This window comes from Alnus glutinosa, chromosome 6 (genome assembly GCF_958979055.1).
Source record: "Alnus glutinosa chromosome 6, dhAlnGlut1.1, whole genome shotgun sequence".
Lineage (NCBI taxonomy): Eukaryota > Viridiplantae > Streptophyta > Magnoliopsida > Fagales > Betulaceae > Alnus > Alnus glutinosa.
The window spans coordinates 13,025,369-13,040,597 of record NC_084891.1 but is presented as its reverse complement, the minus strand read 5'-3'; the positions used below and the strand labels follow the sequence as shown (position 1 = coordinate 13,040,597).

At 38.1% G+C, this 15,229-nt stretch overlaps 1 protein-coding gene across 1 annotated transcript; it reads right to left on the bottom strand.

The window, feature by feature from the left end:
* Nucleotides 1-2,705: 2,705 nt before the first annotated feature.
* Nucleotides 2,706-14,428, bottom strand: LOC133870450 (uncharacterized). The gene is made up of 12 exons (XM_062307574.1): nucleotides 14,221-14,428; nucleotides 13,744-13,871; nucleotides 12,580-12,642; nucleotides 11,818-11,939; nucleotides 11,484-11,599; nucleotides 10,589-11,396; nucleotides 9,571-10,299; nucleotides 5,565-5,786; nucleotides 5,395-5,490; nucleotides 5,112-5,306; nucleotides 4,873-4,986; nucleotides 2,706-3,235 (listed from the first exon to the last, which is right to left on the bottom strand). The coding sequence occupies exons 1-12, from the start codon at nucleotides 14,325-14,327 to the stop codon at nucleotides 2,975-2,977; spliced, it is 2,961 nt and encodes a 986-aa protein (XP_062163558.1). The 5' UTR covers nucleotides 14,328-14,428; the 3' UTR covers nucleotides 2,706-2,974.
* Between the last annotated feature and the right edge of the window lie 801 nt (nucleotides 14,429-15,229).

Genomic DNA, 15,229 nt, shown 5'->3' with positions numbered 1-15,229 from the left:
TACAAAAGAACTGTGAGTATTCCTTACTCACTCAGAATGATCAAGTGGAGCTTTCTTTAATGTTTTGATATCTGCTTTATTTAATAGTATGCAACTTGTTTGGAGCATATTGTTTGTAATATGACGTGTTTTAGTATTAAGGCATAGAGACAGATAGGAAGCTCTGAGAGGGATAGACAACCCAGTTGGTGGGTTTGAAGCTCTGAGGGATAGACATTCAGATTAGATTTAGGAGCGATAGACATCCTCGGTTTTGAAGCTCTGAGAGAGATAGACAACCCAGTTGGTGGGTTTGAGGCTCTGAGAGAGATAGACATCCATGGATATAGGAAAGATACACATCCTCGGTTTTGAAGCTCTGAGAGAGATAGACAACCCAGTTGGTGGGTTTGAGGCTCTGAGAGAGATAGACATCCATGGAATTTTGTGGGATTTGAGGCCCTGTGAGAGATAGACAATCCTAGTATGTGGGTTTGGTACTCTGAGAGGGATAGACAACCCAGGACTGAGGCCTTAAGAAAGGACCCTCAGTGAAAAGCCCGTAGAAAGAATAGAGATTTCGGAGTTTGAGTCCTTGGCATAAGTGTTTATAATTGTTCTCATATTGTTGCACTACACATTGTTGCATCGCATACTTTTAATTAAATCAATAATCTTATCATTATTGAAAGCAGTTGACTGACCCATGTATTTATATATGGGCGGTATAGCCCATGTTGCAGGTATGAAAGTGTATAAAGCTCAAGGATAGGAGTTTGTTAACATTACAGGAATTAGAACTGTTCGATAATGTAGTTGATGATTGTAGTGAATTCTTGTATCAATTTGAAATGTAATACTTTAATTACGTTTATCACTCAATAAAGCTCTAAATGTGTTATGTTATCAATTACTAAGGCTTTAGAAGAAATAAATATATTCCGCTGCGAGAGTTTATCTCTGATGTAGTAATGTCACGTGGAAACCGGAGGTTTCTGCTTACGAATTTGCTGGTTCAAATTTGGGGCGTTACAATGGTCAGACCACCCCCATGGGCCACTGGAGTGATTCGACCACCCCCAAACAAGCCGAACCCACCCCCTGGCCAAATGGTCACCCCCAAGGCTCTCGGGGGTGGTTTCAATCACTCCCATTTTGCTCATTGAGGATGGCCAAACCACCCCCAAAAAGCCATAGCCACCCCCAAACCGACCATGGGGTTGGCTTAGCCACCTCTTTGGCCAAAATGGGCCAAAAATGGGGGTGGCCGGCCACCCCCATTGCCTTTTTATTTTTATTTTTTTTAATATTTTTAATATTTCTGTGATTTTTAAATTTAATTTTCAAATTGTTTAATTTTTTAAATTGTCTTAATTTGGATATATGACACGTGGCAAAAGTATTATATAAATATTTTTACAAAATGAATCTTTTTAGCACTCTTTAGTTGTTTGTGAGGCTGGAGTGATGCACTTGGTAGTTTAAAAAACTACTTTTAAAAAGACTAGTAGTTTGGAAGACTTTTTTATAATTAACTCATCTATATAATTTTTTTTTCCCCGGTGAGGAGCTCTTGTGTAAGGGCAGATGCTAATTATAGAGGTTGAGTTGAAGGAAATTTATGTCCAAGTAATGCTCCATTTGTTTCGACATAAAATAGTTTCTGTTATAAAATGGTTTCAGGGAAGTCATTTTTCAGGAAAATATTTTTCCCCGAAAACATTTTTCGGTATTTGGCATGTACGAAAAATCATAAATATTTTTCTTATTTTTATTCAATCATATTAACCTATAAAAAATCAATTTTTATTCAGAACATATAAATATTAATATAAAATAATATAAAAATTACCGATGACGAGATTCCATTACTGACCGACAGGATTCCGGCCACTCTTACTAGATTCCGGCTACTATAGCCAAAATCCGAGATAATTCAGACATAGTCGTCTGAATCTGGTTGGCCGGATTCCGACAAACGTGGCCGGATTTCGAAAAATGGCCGGAATCCGGCCAAAACTGCCGAAATCCAGCACAGAACGGCCGGAAGCCAACCATTCCAGTCGGAATCCCGCTAGAACGGCTAGAATCCAACACAGAACGGCCGGGATGTTCTGGCCAGATCCGTTGCCGGAATCCAGCCATTCTGGCCCGATCCGACCAGCCGACCGAGATCCGACCGTTCTGGTAAGTCCAACCAGCCCGCCGAAATCCAACCGTTCTAACCAGATGGCCAGAATACTACCAATTTGGTCATCGAAATCTAAGCTGACCGTATTCCGACGAAGGTAACCTGATTCCATTCGCCAGATTCCAACGATAGCAATTGGACGTTGTCAAATTTCAGCACCGACCAGATTTCTATGGAGGTCAATTGCTTAAACGTGAAGGTGGACTGGGTCGTTTAAAAATTGGTTGAAATGCATCTGCCATCTTCAAAAAATTATTACGAATATCATTTTTCGAAATTTATTAAGCAATTTTGGTCAAACGGAAATTATTTTTCAGTGGACTATTATTTTCGCCCCCACCAAACATTAGAAAATGCCGAAATTATTTTTCAAAAATCATTTTACACCAAAACAAACGGAGCATAAATATAGCTCATGAAACCATCCAGTGAGTCAGGTCCAACTTTGATTACAACGAAGTCCCGGAAAGGATAGAATGATTTCAGAGTTTATAGATAGTAAAGTAATGCAGGGGGAAGTAAGTGTGGTGAGTACTAAATCCAATTGACGTCATCATAAATTAATTATAATGTACTTGCCTCAAAACTAACGTAATTAATTTATTCTCATGATTTTCCAGATTTACAACATGAAAGCACTAATTTAGACGAACCATCCAACCCCCCAAAAAGAAAAAGAATCATGATAAAATTTTACAACAAAAGGAATAATCTCCTGACCTAATGTCAAAACTATAGGTAGCTTAACGACAACAAAATTAAATTAAATAAGGAAAAGAAAAGGACGGACTAGAGGAGAAGAAATCACCTCCACTTCTCTTGCAGTTCTTTCCTCTCGGACAAAACCCATGTCACAAAGATTGCCGCAATTAGGGCAACAATTGTGATGAGAAGCAAAGCATAGCTGAAATCTTCGGTGAGTGAATCGTATGTCCTCGAGGGTGCAATTCGAGTGAAGAAGAGATCCACTCCATATGCAAAGGCAAGTGTTGTGGACTCCAACTTTGCAGGTACCGTAACAATGCCTCGGAGACCTTCCACTTTGAGAGCATGCGTCACATAGGACTGCACAAACAATACCCACATCAGTTCCCAAACTACGAAGAAGAAAAAAAAAAATGATACTCCTATCCATCCACGGCTTCTAAAGATTGAGCTACCTCAAGTTCAAATTATGGATGGGCGAGTCTCACTTGCATTTCACCGTAATATACATGGAATTAAAGGCACAAATAATTGTACACCATAAACATGAATATGATTAGACAAATTTAAATTAAAGAAACTCTTGCACTGGCCTCACCAGAACCAATTATATCAGTAATTTTTTTTTGATAGGTAATAAACAGAATATTATTAAAAAGCGTAAAAGGCACCCCTAAGCATACAGGGAGTATACAAAAAGGACACAAAAAAAAAAAAAAAAAAAAAAAAAAAAAAAAAAGGAGGAAAGGAAACACCCGAAAAACCCAAAAACAGAAATATACATCAAACCCCCATCTTCTTGCCCCTGTCCCGACTAGATCCCATACCCCTAGCATCAAAATTGATAGAACATTCTAGATTCTTGACCTCTCTTATCCCCTTTTTCCTTTTTCTCTCCTTATCCTTCTTAGGAGGGGATTCAAAGTCAAAGCGCTCATCCTCGATCAAAGCCAAAAAATCTAGAATTCCCTTCTGATCAGATCCCACGAACGAATCCCCCATCGTGCGAAAACACGACTTGCTATCTTCCACAACCCTGGGGTAAACAACAACACTATCCTTTGGAACAACCCCTTCAGAAGAATCCTCCACCTCAACGCTTCCAGACGGCAAACCAGGATCCAGGGGGCGCCCAACAACACTTCCTTTAGAATCAACCCCCTTTGAAGATTCCCCCACCTCAACGACCCTAGACGATAAACCAGTAAACTGGGGGTACCCAACCACAAAGGGGACTGGACTTGGCCAATGAGAAAACAAAACCCACTGACCACAGGGAAAGGAAGCCGAAACCCCAGGAAGACCCAAGAGATCAACCCCACCAAAACTCCTTCCCAAGGCAGAAACATCCGTATATCAGTAATTTCTTTCAATTATTACACCTAATATATAATACAATTAACAAGCCAACAGACACTTTCAGGATGATCTATCAAATGTGCCAGGTTCAAGTTGGGGAATAATGTGCCCAACCAAAACCTGTCCAAATCCAAGTCATGATCTGACAAATGAGCAAGTACAAAACATGTTATGGACAAAAAAAAAAAAAAAAAAAAAAAAAAAAAAAAAAAAAAAAAAACTGATGTTTGTAAGGTGGAATTATGTATAGTTATTCTCAAATACTGGAATTGTGCCATAGTTCTAGTAACGAGAGCATTGTAGCTAGGATCAACACTGTCTTGACACAAGAAATTTCATTAACAAAATTGAACCACCAAAATCAAAGTCAACCCAGACAAAAGTGCACACAGCTGATTGTCAGCTCTGCATATGCATATTGAAACTCTGATGATTCATACAATATGGGTAGATAATAAAAATTTTAAAACTTCTATGTTATAGTTGAAAATTTGAGGTATAAAAATACAAACCACTACTGACAAAAAAGAAAAATTCAATGCTTTCTTCAGAAAATAACAGTAGCATTGAATCTATGATAGCAATAACATGAACAGTAATAATAAGATGATGATAACGACGATATATGACCAGCATACCTGGGGAATGATTGGCAAAGAATCCGTAAGAGGTATGATGCCTTCTTCCCTCTCAGCTTGTGTAGGGTTGACAGATCGGCGAGGATCTAAATAACGCTTATCAAGAGCCAAAACCTGCAAAAGGTTTAGTAACATTCAGTGCATACAATAAAAGGAAATAAGTTTTATCTCCAACAAAAAAAAAAAACAAAACAAAACAAAGGAGAAATTGCTCAGCATGTTCAAAGCTTTCAACCGACCTGATCACCAACTGTACCAATAAGAAGCTGCTTTGAGGTTATACCCTTGGCTGTTGATGTCACTGTTATTGTTTTCACAGAGTGGGTGAAGAAGTAAGACTGTGATTTTGTTATCACCTCTGGTCGAGAATACAAGGAGATTGGTGAAGTAAGATTATGCTTTCCAAAAACTAGCTTCAAGACATCCTTGTTGTCCTGTGAATCATATTCGATTTAAAATACATAGCAGTACCAACGAAAATACATAGAACATTGAATTAAGGATTCAAGTTTACTGGCATACCGCCCGAGACTGATCATAGATCTCAATGACTGACATCTCATATCTATGGGCTCTAAGATTGAAGTAGTGGTATACAACCCAGTTCTCGCTGAAAACCTACAAAATGCATGGATGCATGAGAAATTCCTCACTTATGACTGCAAAATGGCTTAGTAGATTGCAGAACTTACAGCACGAACAGGACCCTGTGAACCATGATGAGTCATCCGGTGCAATATACGACCAGTTACAGTATCAATGAGGTATACAACCAACCATGACTCCTCTGGGGTGGCCATTCTGAATTCGCCACTGGCTTTTGGTGCAACAGTTGCCACGAAGAGTAGATTTTTTGATATATATTTATACATCACATCTTGGTCACCTATGACCTTTGCTTGGGTATGAACCACCTAGGGGATGTAAATAAAAATTAATAATATAACAACTATATATAGCTATAAAGCACTGGTAAACTCTCACAAGAACCTATCACAGCAACCTCAAAGTGGGAGCTGGGGCCACTGCCCATCTAATTGGTTACAGAGTTGGACTTACTAATCACACTGTTTTAATAATACTCGTTTACCATATAATTGTTACTATTATTTGATGCCAAAAATATAAGGTTATCAATCATTTCCAGTCATGTCAGGCTTCCTATTCTTAAGACCCAATATGCAATTTTATTTTTTTTTTTGATAAGTGGCCCAATATGCAAAATTATAAAAATGATAATAGGCATTTTATATGTTCATAGGACTCCAATCGCATCCAAGAATTCGAAACAATGAAAAACAAAAGCTTCTAAATAGATAAAGTATGGCTGAGGAATGTAGAAGTTCAAAAGTAAAAGGGCTCTAGGCAATACAAGATTATTCACACAAAAAGAAAAATGATATGGAAAATCAAATTTTTCATAAGAAAATCACTCCAATTAAGATTCTATGCAAGCTTGACAATTTTTTATTTTTTTTTAAACAATCACAAGCAGCGATCCACTGGAAAATGGTATTAAAGAAAAAGGCCTTTTAACTCCGCAATCGTCCTCTCACTATCTTCAAAGCTTTGATCATTTCTCTCTCCAAATACACCACATCAAGCAAAGCGGAATCATCCTCCAAACAACTTCACTTTGAGACCTACCAAATTGCCCTCTCCAACAAGTGAAGAGATATCTCACTCAACAAGCCATGACCCATGCTAAACTGAACAAGCCAAAGATAGAGTTCCATAAGGCACTAGCTTTTTTGCAATGTAGTAAAAGGTGGTCAACAGTTTACCCACACTTCTTACACAAGCAACATCAATCTTTGTTTTTTATAAGTAAGAAAACTTTATATATAAGCATAAGGCACCCCTAAGTACACCAGAGTATATACAGGAACAGCCAAACCTAACCCATAAAAAGAAAAACCTAACCAAACCCATAAGGACCAACCCTAAAACTCACATGCAACACCCACAACACCCAGAACCACAAGAAACCCAAAGCCCGAAAAAGACCCCCAACATTCACCCAAATCTGCCCAAAAGCACCCAAACCCAACAGAAATACAAATCCAAAAATACAAAAAAAAACCCGAATTACATCTGAAAAACAAACCCAAAATACAAATTAAACCCCAAAAACAAAAGAAAAAGAAAAAACTACAGTCAATGGCGTGTGGTGCCACGCGCACCGGAGCCGGCGCGTGGTGGTACTGTTGCCGGCGCGGCGCTGAACCAGCCGGAAAAACTGTCAGAAGCCGCAGAATCTGCTGGAAAAGCCGCCGGAGGGGCGCGTGCGTGCGAAGAGGTTCCCAACACCGTAAATCTAACTCCCAAACTTCAAAAAAACCCCTCGGCCACACGTGCCGGGACGGCGCGTGGCGTCCACCCGCAGTAGCACCAGCGACGAGGAAAGCTGGTTCAAGACAGTGAAACCTCCAGTGAAGCACGTGCACTGGTAGGAGGACCCAAAAACAGTAGATCTACAACTCATGATGTAAAAGAACCAAAACCCACGCACGACAGCGCAGCGGCCAACCACAGAAACAGCGTTGACGGAAGAGACCAGAACGAGCCGGAGAAGACCCAACCACCGAGAAGTACACCCAAGAAAAAGAAAAACCCTAAGAACCCAGAGAGGCAAAGGGAAAGAGAAGAAGACGTGAGGAAAGAGAAGAGGAAGGGAGGAAAGAAGAGAAGTGGAAGGGAGGAGGGAAGAGGGGAAGAGAAAAGCTCTTCCCTCCTCCCCTGGAACAGCCACAGAAGGAGGAGAAAGTGGGGGGAAGCAGAGGATTTTGAAAAAAGGGTGGAGAGCTTCTCTCTCTAAAACAAAATGAATTACTCAAAATAAGGAAGCAACATCAATCTACCACAATGATATGCCGCTTCCTCAAGTTATTCAAAATAAGGATCTTACCTAAAGTGGCCAACCAAGCAAAGAAAACCACTCTCAAAGGGACCTTACTCCGCCAAATACACCTCCGAGGAAAATGACTGTTGTGATGGGGCATGAAGACATTATAGAACGATCTTAAATCAAACAACTTTTTCTTGGAGGGGTTCCAACAAAGCTTGTCCACACCGTCCAATTTCAATATGATGGAATACAACTGATGGAAGAATAAAGTAAAGAATTCCAACTCCCAATCATGCGCCGCTCTTACAAATTTAACATTCCACTGAGGAGAGCCATTAAGGAACTAAAGCATCCCTTAAGCAAGCAATGCTAAACAACTCAGGAAACGCTTCCTTAAGGGGTTACTCCCGACACCACATTGATTGCCAAAGATTAATCCTAGAGCCGACACCCACCTCAAATCTTGTAAATCTAGAAAACACCTCCCAACTTCTCCTAATGAACTTCCAAAGACCCACCCATAAGACCCAATGACTCCATTAAAGCCACACCCACCCCCACTAACTCCCATATTTAAAGTCCACTACCAATCTCCACAAAGCCTCTCTTATACACACGCCATGACCACTTACCCATAAGAGCAACACATTTCGAACCTCCAAACCCCCCTTTAAAAAATCGGAGAACACACCTTAGACCAACTTACCGAATAAATTTTAACCTCATCACCCATACCTCCCAACAAAAAATCCCGTTGTAACTTCTCAATTCAGTTGGCAACACTAGCCAAGAGGGGAAACAGAGACATGAAGTAGGTAGGCAAGTCAAACAAAGTGCTCTTGATCAAGGTAATCTTACCCCCCTTAGACAAGTACAACCATTTCCAGCTAGCTAAACAACTCTCAATCTTCTCAATAATGCCATCCCATACATATTTAGCTTTAAAAGACGCATCCAACGGAAGGCCTAGGCATTCCATTGGCAAGGAGGATACCTTGCAACCCAAAATCCTAGCCAAACCTCCCACATTATTGACATTACCAACAGGAACTAATTCTGATTTAGCCAAATTAATCATCAAGCCGGAGACAACTTCAAAACATAAGAACAAATAACGAAAAAGGCGAAGGTGATCTGGGACAGAACCACAGAAAATTAAGGTGTCATCCGAAAACAAAAGGTGAGAGATATCAATCCCACCATCATACCCAGTCCCCACGGAAAATCTAGACAACAAACCCCCCACTCATTTAACGTATAATTGTTACTTTTATTTGATGCCAAAAACATAAGGTTATCAATCACTTCTAGTTATGTCAGGCTTCCAACTATTGAGACCCCATATGCACACGAAACCAAAATCATAAAATGACAATAGGCATTTTATACGTTCATAGGACTCCAATTGCAACCAAGAATTCGAAACAATGAAAAACAACATTTTCTAAAACGATAAAGTATGGTTGAGGAATGTAGAAGTTCAACAGTAAAAGGGCTCTATGCAACAAAGAATCTAGGTGCTACAAGATTATTCACAAGAAAAGAAAAATGGTATGGACAAATTGATTTTCATAAGAAAATCTGACAGTTATTCACTCAATTAAAGGTATTCTGAGTTTCTAGTTTATCAACAAATTAATTTGTCACACAAAGTTAACTAAATGCAATAATGTGCTAACAAATTTATTTATTTTTTTGTGCAATGGTACTAAGAAATTAGTAGTTTTTTTTTTTTTTTTTGGACAAGTAGGTACTAAGAATTAGTGGTGAAGGAATAACAATCATAAAAGACAAACAGAACTAGAGCTATTAACAAGTACATCATTGAAAAAAGAAAAGAAAAAAGGTACCTCATTCAATTTTCTCGTAACAGTTTCTATTATCTTTTCTGACTCAGACGGAAATATAATTGACCACAAGTCCCTGGAGTCAAAGCAGTATTCATCCACTACACCAATGCAATTGCTCTTCAAGACATGCCCCCTTATAATGCCATTATCAGCCTCAACTGAGTACCAGTATACATTTGAAAACTCGTGTTGGAAGATAGCAATAGCCTCAGAGGTTCTTGGGTATAAATGTGCATGATGGTCAGCATCTATAATAAGATGGAGATGCTGTTCCGTTGAATCAGTTAATGGCAGTGGAATGATTTGCGTAACAGAATGAGTGAGGCCCAATGAGTCAAGTTCCTTTCCTGTGTAAGCATCAACAAAAGAAAGAACACCGGGGACATCTGAACTTGGTCCACATCGACCCGCAACAAGGACAGATGGATTCTCATCCATGGCATGATGATGGGGTACCTGCCACTGATAAACTCTAAGCCCAGTAGGATGTTCACATGATCCTGATTTACGTAGTGAGGACAGTAAGAGAGACCAAACAACCCGTCCATCTCCAGTGTGCAAGGCATAAAGTTTCCCTGCTCTGGTAAGAACTATTAGCAGCTTCCGGAAACCATTGTGGTCTCGGGTCATTTTGCTCTTCTCAGAACTTTTTAATCTCATTCCTTGTATAGCTGCTATATCCTCAGGGCTTGCAAGCATTAAAGTCCCCTTAAGCTTCAGGATGTGTCCCTTCAATAACAAAAACATCATATGAAAAACACATTGTCACAAGGGAACGGGTCAAGTAGAGGCATGCAGGCAAAAATATCATTTTCTTTCCAAATCCTAGGTGCAAAACTGCAATAAAGTAGCTAAGAGAGGAAAAAAAATATATATTTGTAAATAAAACCAAGCATCTGTTCAGTCCAGGAAAAGTAGGATGGTACAGCATTCAATCATGAAATTTGCAAAGTTATGATGCCTTTAACATTGAATTGAAATTCTTACTGGACTTCTATGCGTTTACACACATTCATACCTTAAGCCACTCAAAGAGGTTCTGCTCCACTTTCGCTACTGATACACCTTTCTTTTCCACAAGCAGTTCTGATGTTGTTACACCTACAATTGAGGCTAAGCTTTCCTCCCTACACCAGACAATCGCACCTTGTTGTAGTAACAACAGTGAATGATCTTCCATGACAATCAAGGCCCTAAACCCATGAGACCTGTCTGTACGAATATAAGTGTTTATGAAAACCATGTGCACTAGCCCCCTCTGATGGTCCATGACTATGCTCTCCCTGAGCAAATCACCATTCCAATCATGATTGAGCTTCACTGTGAGGAGAATTTTACCAGCTACGTGTTCAACTATTGCAAAAGCTTGTTGACCCTCTGAAAATGAGAGAGCATCACTAACAGCTGCTGCATTGTTAATTTTGTCCACAACCTCCAATTTGCCTTCAGTTGTCACTCTTATGAATACTGAAAACATATTGACTTTTACAGCAAATATTCCTGAGAGCTTTGAAGGTAATATGACTGCGTTCCTGGGAGACTCCTCAACAAGATCTGAAATATATGTCTTTCCGAAGTTGATTTCTTCATTCTGAAAGTTAATTGTTACTAAGCTCGACCTAGTGGCATCCAATGACACAAGCATGTCACTTGAAACTAATAATACTTCCCCAAAAAAGCCATCAGGAAAGGCTGCACTCTTGTGCTTCAGCAATTCTCCATTCTTAGCATTAATTTGATAAGCATCGAACTGGGATGAACCAACAAAACCTACAGCATAGATTATATCACTTCCAAGAGGCTGAATAATCTGTTGAACCTCTATGCTGCAAAAAAGGTAGCCAATCTAAGATCAAAAAATGATGTTAGGAAAGACAGAAGGTTAAGATACATCAAAATTCAATTGTTTAAACCTTTCAGCTGAAAAATCCTTCTCCCAGAGAACTTCGCCATCAATGCTAGAAAGAGCATGAAGACGCCCTTTACTGAAAACAAGAATCACATTGTCCTTGTCGACTTTCAAATTTATCTGCACAATACTACCTTAATTAACTATATGTTCACTATAAGATTGGTATAAAGGCATTGTCTACTAGAACTTCTACATGTCTGCAAAACACAAATGGCAGGTTTGAGAGAACCAAAACAAAAATGCCTGCACAGTAAATGTACAAGAATTCATACATAGCACTACATATAGATTTCCAGTTCACAGATTCCAGAGTATCAAAGATTGTATTCACTAACCAGCACAGACAATAATGATTTCGAAGGTTTTGAGCCCTGAAGAAAAGACTCCCAGACCATCTTCCCATCTGGAAGGTTCCATGCTCTTAAAATACTTCCCTCTGACGAAAGAGTAACGACATCTGAAAATGTTAAATGGCAATGAAGCATTCAATCAACAGTGTAAGTTCTGATCAAACCTCCAATAGGTAACACCAAATGAAGGAAGCAATATTGTTTACAAAGTAATAATAAAAGTAACAACACTATATGCATATAGGTACAGAAATATAACAACTGAAGATGGTGTTGAGCACACCCAATTTTCTTTTTCTTTACTGGGAAAAAAAATAAAAATAAAAAAAGGTGATGCTATAGCAATGTATGGCAACAGTTGGTCCTTCAAAGTAACGCAAAATCAAGAAATAAATTTCTAGCATACATGAAACTGAGAGAAGAAACTAATGCATATGAGCTTCCAATATTATCACTCCTATTATTCAAACTACATGTTTCTTGAGGAAAAAATATACATGTGAACACAACAAACAAACTGCAAGATACTATTACAAATAATTCCAGTTATACAATGAAATATGGGTCACGAATTTGCTGAAAATCATAAAGATCAAGCCCCATAGCGTTATAACGTAAAATTCATTGATGACCAAGTAACAATTCTACGTTGCCATTACCAAATCATGTAGTTTAGGGAAATGAGTGAAACAGACATTCAACTGTAAAGCTAAAAATAGGATCAATCATAAATATGCGTGTTATTACATTTTCCAAGAGCAATATCAACTCCATCAACTGCATCATTGGTCCCAAGAACATGTCTCCAAACTGCACAAAACCAACCATAAATTAACATTCCACAATTTCCACCAAAGTGCTTAAAAAATCAAAAAGAAAAAAAAAAAATGCTCCTATATGGATGTAAACGAGCCGAGCTCGGGCGAGTAGTGCATGTCCAAGCTTGGCTCATTTAAAAATTTATCACAAGTTCAAGCTTTTTTATCACGAGCTCAAGCCAAGCTCGAGCCTCTCTCAAGCTCCTTTATCACCAGCTCAAGTCAAGCTCGAACTCATATGACGAGTTTTAAAAATTAAAAATTAAGCTTAACTCGGCTCGAAAAAAGACATACCGATCTTTTGCGGTAAAGTGATCTAGTTACCACTAGTTCCTAATCTTTATAGTTTATATTACTATGAATTTTTTTATTTTTTATTTTTTTTTTTATAGGTAAGAGATTAAATTTATTAGAAAACTGTAAGGCGCCCCTTGGTACACTTATGAGTTAGAATACATTACTATGAGATCAAATTCACTGTATACATTACTATGAATTGTATACTTATGAGTTAGAATTTAGGAATTATGTGACATTATATGACTATAATTTATATATATATATATATAAATTGTTAGATCATATTATATAATTTACATAATTAGATCATACTTAGTCACTAGTTATACAAAATAAGTGTTGTTGTCTTGTTGATATAAATGATGAATCATATGTTTATTACATAATTTACATTATATAATGAAGATACACTATGCCCTATCAGTATATCACCTGAATTTTAAGATTTAGTATCATATAAATGAGCGAGCCGAGTTTTATACGGGTTTGTATCGTTTAATAATCGAGTATATTTTCGTATCCACAAATAGCTCATTTAATAACCCGAGTTGCGCACGAGCCGAGCTTTATCGAGCTGAGCCCAAACGAGCTCACGGGTAGCTTTGCTTCGTTCGCATCCCATGTCATAATAATCTACTCAGAACTAACAAACAAAAGGCTGAAGCGCACTTGCTTAGTTGCTTTGAATATGAAGAATCTGTGTAAAGTAGGTCATAATGAAAAGTTTCTACTGAATGATTACAGCTAAGAAACCCAATTTACCACAAGTTCCAACACAAAAAGTTCAACTCACAAATCTCTCCGTGCCGGAGATCAAGCGACGCGATAACATTCTCTTCAGTAGACACCACAACACGCTTTCTCCCGGTCTTCTGAGTGTGGAACACTGCGTGCTTCACTTTCCCTATATACTGCTGGTGCCTGTAATTCACGATTATTACTAAAAAGTACAAAAATCGAACCTATTCTTCAATCAAAATGGAGTAAAGGCTTATAATCAAGAAAGCACGGGATATGTTATAATAGATTGAGACTGAAGCATCAACTATAGCTTAATAATCGAAGTTTCCATAACAAATAAAATTTGACTGCGACTTCGAGAACTTTTAATCATAAGCGAAAAGGAATTGAGGCCTCGTTTGTTTTCTAGAATTAAAAAAGTAAAGAAAAAGAAAATCTCAAAGTAGTAAATTGACGGTTTTGGAATGAAAACAATCAGTGAGGAGAAGGGAGAAATTCGAGGACAAGACGATATGAGATGGGAATTTACCAGTCCATGAGGCCCACTTGATCTTCGTAAAGCGAAAAGCTGTGCTCTGCGGATGCAAAGAGTAATAGAAGAAGAAGAAAAGCCCTAATCGCCATTCGCATGCCCATCGCGACTCTCTCTCTCTCTCTCTCTCTCTCTCGGGGTGAAGAAAGAGCGACAGATCTGAGAAGGAAGTGAAGGGGGCCGGCTTGTCTTTTGGTTTGGGGAACCGGCTTACCCTCCCACGTAGCTCAAATTGCACGAATAGGAATTTCTCTCCCTTTCAATTGAAAATGAATTCTCAACAGGTAATTCAATCGGACGAAGGCCACGCCTCATGAAGCGGAGATCACTAGTTCGAATCTCTCTTCCCCTCTTATGTGGACATGTCAAAAAAAAAAAAAAAAATGAAAATGAGTACTCATTTAGTAATCATGATTTAACGTTATAACTGTCATTTAGTAAAATGGTTTCCATCCAAAAATGATTTTAAGAAAGTTATTTTTCAATAAAATATTTTTCGTCAAAAGTATTTTTTGATATTTGGCGTGTAAAGACCAAAAAATTAGATAGGAGATTTACTAATTAATAAATTTCATTTATTAATAGATGGGGTTAATAATTATATTTTAGGTAATAATTAATGAATGTGTTATCAAAATAAAATAAGCTTAAGATAAAATAATAGAAAGAGTAATAATTATTATAGTGGGTCCTAGTTAAATAAATAATTAATTACCTTAATAAAAGTATGGTTTAAATATATGTGGGGTCAAATATTAATTATTAAATGATAGGATTTTAATATAGTAAGGTTTTGATGTAATTAATTAAAGTATGAGCTTTAAAATAAGGGAAAAATACAATTTAGCCCCCCAAACTACCATCGATTCTCCGGATGGCACCCCAAACTACCAAAGCTTGCAATCCGGCCCCCCAAACTACCAATTACTTATTTTTTGGCCTCATCCATTAGTTTGTGCCGTTTATATGCATGTAAATTAGTCATGTGCCGTGCACATGACTCTTA